The following is a 7,815-nucleotide window of genomic DNA, read 5'->3' on the forward strand; positions in this document are numbered from 1 at the left end:
GCCATCGGCTGGCTAGCTGGTGCGTTGCCTTGACTTTGGATGCCCTGGGAACTTAATCTTGCGTGCCTACTCTTGCAGAATTGACTACAACTCTCTCACAATTTCCTTAGCACTACTCTAAAGAATTTGTCCCTACCTGATGTGCATGGAACTAGGCATGCACAGTATCAAGTACCTCACTCTTTTCAGTTTTGTTCTGCATTCGTCTCTAGTATCTTGAGCACAAAGCTTTAATTGCTAAACTTCATGAAGCCTGAAGTTCTGCTTATCTTGCACCTTTTGCCCAGATTGCATGTTGACTCTTCCGTTTGGGATCCTGAGACTTTTTTTGTAACAAAGCTTTGCCTGAGTTTGCTGAGAAGAGGCTTTTGATGGAATTTTGCAGGACACTGGCACTGAAGGTGTTGTGGTGAGGCACACTGCAGTTCATCCTGGGAATCCCTAATCAAAAGGTGGTCTTGGCTGTGCTTCCTTACTGCCCACATGCAAGCTGAGGGTTATTTGTGCTTGTGCTGTAATTCTCCTAGATCCGTTCAGTCCCAAAATACCATTTTAGATAGTGTCTGGCACATCCTGAATGCTGCTGCTAACTAGGCTGTAGAACCTGCTAGTTGGATAAATACATACCAGGACTTTTTGTCCTGTATTGCTCACTGAGACTGTTTCCTCTGTAGCTTTAAACTTACCTTGTTTAGTCTGCTCAAATTGCATGGAAGCACTTAGAATTACCAGAGTAAGAGCTGATATGATTAAAAATTTCAGTGTTTATCCATTCTTTTTTATTTCCAGATAGACTAAACTGTATCTGTTGCAGAGAACAGCTTTATGCACTTGGAAGCTCAGCCTGAATTTCTTCCAGAGCACTAGTGCTTGTATACCCATTGATGGTTTTAGGAATCAAGAGTAACCTGGGAGGAGGGTTCAGAAGCCTTCTCACCTGGAAGACTAGTTGGTTTGCATCTGCTTTATTCTTTCTTCATTTGTTGTTGACTCACCTTACAAAACACCTTTTTCCTCAATCTGTCAGTAACAGCTGCCAAACAGAAATGTAGATTATCTGTGAAGAGTTGTTTGAATTTCCCGGCAGTGATCTAGCTGGCAGCTTGCTAAACACAGAAGTCGGCTGGCTTTCCTAGCTAGGAGGGTTGTTCTCCTACCTGCAAGGCAATGTTGTGGTGGCTGGTTTCAACTGAAGCTACACTCAGCTGGGTAGTTCAATCTCTCTTTACCTTGGCTTCTGTCTACACAGCTCACCTCAGCAGTCTAGGGTGGTTTTTTCCTTCCGAACTAATTTACGGATTACTTTGACACCATGGTAGCAAGTAATCATAAAATCATGGAGCCAGAACATGTGTTTTTTTTTTTCCTGGGAGGAAGAATTTGCTTGTCTGTATGGAAGGGTCGATGTTCTGAAAGTACTAGGTGAGTTGTAAGAGGCCGAGTTTGAGCCTTTTCTGTAAAGGCAGAGTATCTTCTTCTCCCTGTGTTTGGGTGACTGCAGTACTGAGGAGTCAGTTCTTATCCCCACCTTTCCTCAGGTTGTGGAATCCCTTATTGTGAGGAAGGCACTTTCAATATCTGTTTTCAATCTTTCTCTGCAAAATAGCACCCAATACTACTGTAAAAAGTGGGTAACACTTTGCTATTAGGAAAGAGTGACTGACACAGATTACAACTAAAATTATTGTTGCTTCTCTTAAATGTAAGAGTTGGATGTCTGAGTGAACTTTCTGAAGCTCAACACTAGTACCTAACACAAAGGACAACTTTTGAATTCAGTTCCTTTTTTCCCCTCTGATGCTGGGTTTACAGTTTTGACACAGATTTTTAAAGTGTCTTAAACTGTCCATGACTGGAGGGGGCAAAGGGAGCTTGAGCTCAACCTGTTCCCCAGTGCAGCACAGGAGCAGTGTTACTTTAACTTGGGTATCGAGGTCTGTGTGCCAGTGGTATTGAACATGGTTCCCTTCATGTGGTTACTCTTGTAGCATCCAGGCTTTTAACCCCAGTCCCATTTTTACAATAATGTTGTCCCTGTCCTGTTTTTTCTTCTCTTCCCTTATCCCATTTTTTTGCTAGGTCCTTCAAAACAAATCCCAGATTCTGTTCCTGTGAACAAATTAATTTCTCCTGTGCAACAGGAAAACAAAAGAGTCCCTGAGTAGGAGAATTAAGGAAGCGTGTTTTCTTGACTCTTGCCCTGCCTGGGTTCTTAATCTATATAATAGTACATAATTGAGTTTATACTACAGCCATATTCTTGCAGAGAAAGAAAATCTAATTAGCACTCAGACTTCACATGGGCATTATTTATCAGAAGTCTCTAGCTCTTTTGTCAGCCAGGGTTGCAACTCATTTAAAAAAAAAAAAAAAAAGTTGCTGGGGAGGATTTACAGAATGATTGTACATGGTGATTTCCTTAACTTCTGTTCTTCCAAGTATAATCTTGCATGTAACATGATGGACTTAAATGCTTCCAGATGGAATTGTCTGAGAGATTTCCCATGTATGTGCTTCAGTGAAACAAGATTAAAGACCTTCTAAAAGGGATATATCCAGTCTAACCTGTGAGGGAGAAACCAGTTACATTTGAATGATTTAAAAAAAAAAAAATCTTAATTTTGCAAAGGCTACAATTGTTTACAGGAAGTAATTTAAGCTTTTCTTTTTGTCTTTAGCTGGGATAAAGCAGTTCTTCGGAATTTATGAAGGTTGCACTCATGACAGTAGATTTAGGCGAGTCCAGTTAGCATAAACTGAGCCAGGTTTCACTTCTGGTGTTCATGTGTAACTTGGCAGAGTTGCGTGGGAGTGGTAACACACTGCAGTGTTCCTGTTGTGCTTATAGCAAATGCAACGCATGCTTCGTGCTCCAGTGTAATCCCTGCAGACTCCTTGCAGCTCTGTGACTGCTCGTCTGGTGTTGGATCTCGGTTATTCCAATCCTAACACCGTTTCTGTCTTCCTGTGACTTGAGTGGTTATACTTGCTTTGGTAACTAACTGAATAACTGAAATGCACCATTTCCATGCTGGCTCTCAATGTCAAAATAGCAGCACTGGTAAGGTATTGCATCGCTTCTTAAAAGACTGATAGCCAATGTCTGAAGATGACGATGGCTTACCAGAGAGGTACTGCTTCGATCCCAGATCATGTTTCCCTAGCCATCTGGAGATCTTCAGTTATTCAGGGGCTGAATTCACAAAGCAGAGTTGTTTGGAGCCTTTGCTCTGGACTAGCTGCCGCTGGGGTAGTTGGGAGCAGTAAGTCCATGCATCTGAGGTGCTTGCTTATTCATGGTGGGTGACTACAAAAGGTTTACCTGACCTTTTGGATCCCTGTGGTGGGGCAGGCTGCTCTCCCCTGTGTTTATTCCCCTGTAAATCCCCTCAGTGTATATTCAGCAGTTAAATGGAAACCATCACCTTCTCTGCGGCCCCTCCCACCCCCTTGTTCTTGCCAATTGCCTCTGTTTGTGCCTCTGCCCTTCTGGGTGTTCATTTTGTCTAACTTGGTCTATCACATGTTCTGTCTGTCTCTGACATTGACTTCTGGGTCATCTAAATGAGATTTCCTCCTGGGATCTACTTTGTTTTTTTGCAAAGTAAATCTGTTTGCTGCCTCTGTGAATTCAGCCTGGTCTATCCTGAATGCTCTTTGTATCTGCTTGTTTTTCTCTAATCCTCTAACCTGGCTGCTGTTTTTTCTCCTCCCCTCTGTCTTGTAGAGAGGTCTGAAGAATGTGTTTGATGAGGCTATCCTAGCTGCCCTCGAGCCTCCGGAAACTCAGCCCAAAAGGAAGTGCTGTATATTCTAAACTTTCTCCTTCCCCTCTTGCTGCTGCTTCCTCTGTCCCACTACTGTAGAAACCTGGTTAAAAAGTGAATAAAACCACCTTGATTGAAAGCTGTTGTGTCTGCTTGCCATCTTAGAGCAACCTCTGTATTAGCTCTTGGACTGAAAACAATACTTAAGATCTTTAGTAAAACGTTGTGACTGTGGAACATGAACTGGACTCGCTTAACTCTCTGCTGCTTGGGTTGCCAGATGTGGGTAGCTTTATAATTCAGGCTGTTGGGGGAAAGGATCTGGTTACATCATTATTTAAAGAAAGATCAAAAGAATAAGACATGATGTTTGATCTTCCTGAATCCAACTGGAAGAAAGGATGCGTGTTTTTTTCAATTTCTACTTGTGACTCTTGTTAACTGTATTTGCATGACAAAAGTACATGAAACAGTGATCTGCAAGTTACGCTGTAATGTGAAGGGTTTTCTGGTTCTCCTTTGTGCAGTGAGATGTTTTTCTGTTGCTATTGCTTTGGCTGTCTGTGCTGTAGTGGAGTATTTGTCAGTCCTTGGGGGGAAGGAAATATCAATGTACTTGCTACTGCTTTATGAACTGTTAAAATTCTTGCTTTCACTAACATGGTAGACCTCTTCTTCATTTCAATAATAGATCCTTAAAGCCTGTTACTGTAACATGTAAAGCTGCTTCTTACTATTATGCTTCTGATTTTTATTGTTTTAAGGAGAAAACATCAATTGTAGCTTGTCTTTAAATTTTGAAATTAAAAATTGCAGTTGTTTGTATAAATGACTGATGAAGCTTTATTCCGATTTGCACTTCCTGGCTTCAGTTTAACACTTAACGCAATGTACAGTATCTGCTTCATACTCCTCCCATCTTGACTTCTCTGATACCATGCACAGCTTCTGGGCTCTACCTGGCTGCTTCTAACCATCGGGTGTTTGGGGCCAGAAGCCTGACCAGAGCGTGTACCGGACTGATATATCGTTGCATGCTTGCCTTGTGTCTTCTCTCCCCTGACACACGGGTGTCTGCACTGCTGTACCCGGTGTGCTCCAGATCAAGCTCTTCCATTTGAATGCAGCACTTTCTGCTTTGTCATTAGCATGTGAAACGTGTTAATAGCCAACTAATCATAAAAATTGCCTTAAGGAAATGACTTGGTTATGTGTGTTTTGCTTCTTGTGAAGTATACCGGTCTGGTCTCAAAGGATTTGTGTTCCTGTTCAGAAAATCAGATGCTGTGCTAGGGAACTGCTAACCACAGCAGCGCAGCTTGGACAGAGCCTAGCTGAGCAAAGGAGACTCTGGGAGTTGTCGATGGCAAACCTTGATTTGTCATTAGAGGGGTTTGTCTGCCACTTGGCTTTCTGTGGTTTTGTTTGTGTAAAAACTCAAAAATGAGACTGCCCCTTTCTCTCTTTGCCCCTTTTCAGAAAGGCCTAAAGAATGTATTTGACGAAGCGATATTGGCTGCCCTGGAGCCTCCGGAGCCGAAGAAGACTCGCAGGTGTGTGCTGCTATGAACGTCCCTCCACAGCCCCTTCTGCAAAGCTGGTGTTCGATGTCATACTAAAAGCAATGTTTAAATCAAACTAAAGATACAAATTTTAAAATTTGTTTTTGCAATAATGACAAATGCCCTGCACTCCCATCTCCCCCACACGATCCCTGTGTGAGATGAGAATGTTAGTGTTTATTCCCCAGTGCCCCCTCAATTCAGTTAAACTAGTTAATTTTGAGTAATTATGTATTATCAGAAAACACTGATCAGTACTAGTTTTTTATTTTGTTTACTGTTTCTAATTTTTTTTTGTTTAAAATCCAGGCATGCTTGTGATGACTTTTTCTGTAACAGACTAATTCTAGGCTGTTTTACTGAAGCCTTGTCCCTTTATGCCAGTCTGGTAAGACTTGGTTCTGGTTTCAAGAACTTCTGGGGCTGTTCTGCAGCCAGCCAGCAGCCTGGGTGTGAGCAGACTTTAGTACTCAAGATAAATACAGGAAAGTAAAATGTCCCAAGCTGGTGCTCCTCTAAGGAGGAGTGTAGAAAAAGTATCTGCATCTCCTCTGAAGTTGCCTTGTATCTCTTCCCCTGGCTTTCCACTGTGCAGGTCATAAATTTCTACCCCATCCTCTAAGTTATGAAGCCTTAGGAATAGGAGAATCCTTTTCTCGATGCACCATCAGACTTGAAACTAGCTTGCCAGTCTCTTCCTTAATCTTTGACATCATAAGCTTTTGTCACGTGATGAAGAAATAACTGCACCTTTTTAAGCATGCCCAACTGATTCAGTTGGCTTTTAACAAATCCATCTTCTGCCAATCCTTAACTATTAGCAAAATGCTTGCAATGACCAGCATGTACACTGCTGTTTGGACATTCTGAAAGGACCTGGTGTATGTTAAGACAAGTTTTGGAGCTGGCCCTGGTGGTGCATCTCTTCCTGGATGGCTTGGCATCCTTCAGGGAGGGGTGGAAAGATAAACCTGTGTCAGTAGGAAGGAACTGCAGGGAGGGGTTTTCTAGTGTTTAGTGTGGCACCATATAGGGACCAGTTAAGGGAATCCCCTTTTTCTGCATTTCGCTTGTACGTAACCTTCAACCTGTAAGATGGGCTCCAGCCCGCTGAGGATTGTGTGCAGGGTCTTTACGTAGACTGACTGCAGTGTTGTAGGGATTTTACCAAAAATATATTTTGGCTTGCAAATTCAAAGTTTTTTAAGATTAGGGAATCTTCTCCATCATCCAAAATTCCAATTTCTTGTAGACTCATTAGTGTTGAAGCAATGCTTTTTCATGTCTAAGTTCTTTGTATATGCATTCTTTTCAGATGTATTAAACAAAGTATCTTCACAAGCCTGCCTGAGGGTAGTTATTTCCCTTGCCTTTCTCTTGAGTGTGAAGGACTTGTACATATGACTTTTAGCCCTTGCGAGTCCCACTCTCCTCCTTGCAAGTTAGTTTGGGTCTTACTGCTTAATCCTGTCAGTTCATGTCTTCCCTCATCTCTGCTGCTGGCCTCGGTTCTGTCAAGATTGCTCTAATCTTTGATGCAGTGTCCTTGCTGTCATACCCAACTCTGAAGAGAGGGCATAGTGGTTCTTAATGAAAGGAATACTTGTTGTTGTGCGTGTTCCCAAATATTAAAAGTTGGCTTTTGGGGATTACTGGGCTCTTGCACCCCTTCTGTCAAGAATCCAGTCTTTGTGGAAGTTTCCTGTTGTTCCTTATTCATGAGCAGATAGCAAAAACCGTAAAGGGACAAATGATATCACACCTGTTTCTCACCCAAAAGCTCACAGAATTTATTACACTTTTTGTTAATTCTCCAAAGAAATAGTGGAGTCTTACACTGTTGATGTGTAACTTGTATTAATTATTAAAACACATTCCAAAGAGCCTCATTAAAGGTCATTTTTATTTTAAGACTCTGACTTGTGGGTGCTGTAATCCAAAAGCTCAGGGTAAAATGTGTGCTTTTCACTTTTCATAGTGATTAGTGCTGCTGTTCAACTTTGCAGTTCAGTTTTTAATTGCTCTCTTCTGCGGGGAGGCTTGGCTGTAGGTCTGTAGGTTGCAGTTGAAAGTACTCCTGGTACTTGTAATGTTTGGTGACAGTTGAACGTTGGTGGCTGCTCTGTGTGCTTACAGCAGACTGAAATGTGCTTCTGCACCTACTAATAGCTAAACCTAATTCACGTGTCTAAAGCCAGCAGCAAGACTGGTGACCAAGGGATTGCCTGCATGAAATCAGGCAGGAAACTGCCTCTGAAGTGGAGGGATCACCCTTTAAGACTTCTGCTTTAAGTGGTAGCAGGGTTACCCTGTCAAGCTTTTTCTGTCTTGAATGTATCCTTACGTGGGGGTTGCCTATAGCTCTCTGGTCCTTCTGCATACATTTTTATGGCAGTGACCTGTACCAGTCCTTTCATGCAGGTCCATTTGGCTAAGCAGTAAATTCTGTGTTGTTACATTGGTGCCATGAGGTTAAACTTGGCCCT

General features: G+C 42.2%; 1 protein-coding gene across 2 annotated transcripts in view; it reads left to right on the top strand.

The window, feature by feature from the left end:
• Positions 1–6,670, top strand: part of CDC42 (cell division cycle 42) — a 28,831-nt gene extending 22,161 nt beyond the window's left edge. For both annotated transcript variants that reach the window (XM_075027714.1, XM_075027715.1), the window contains exon 6: positions 5,247–6,670. In XM_075027714.1, coding sequence (XP_074883815.1) covers positions 5,247–5,336 — 90 coding nt within the window. In that variant the 3' untranslated portion in view covers positions 5,337–6,670. The remainder of the gene's footprint in view (positions 1–5,246) is intronic.
• The last annotated feature ends 1,145 nt before the right edge of the window (positions 6,671–7,815 follow it).

The sequence above is a fragment of the Buteo buteo genome, chromosome 5, assembly GCF_964188355.1.
Source record: "Buteo buteo chromosome 5, bButBut1.hap1.1, whole genome shotgun sequence".
NCBI classification, from domain to species: Eukaryota; Metazoa; Chordata; class Aves; order Accipitriformes; family Accipitridae; genus Buteo; species Buteo buteo.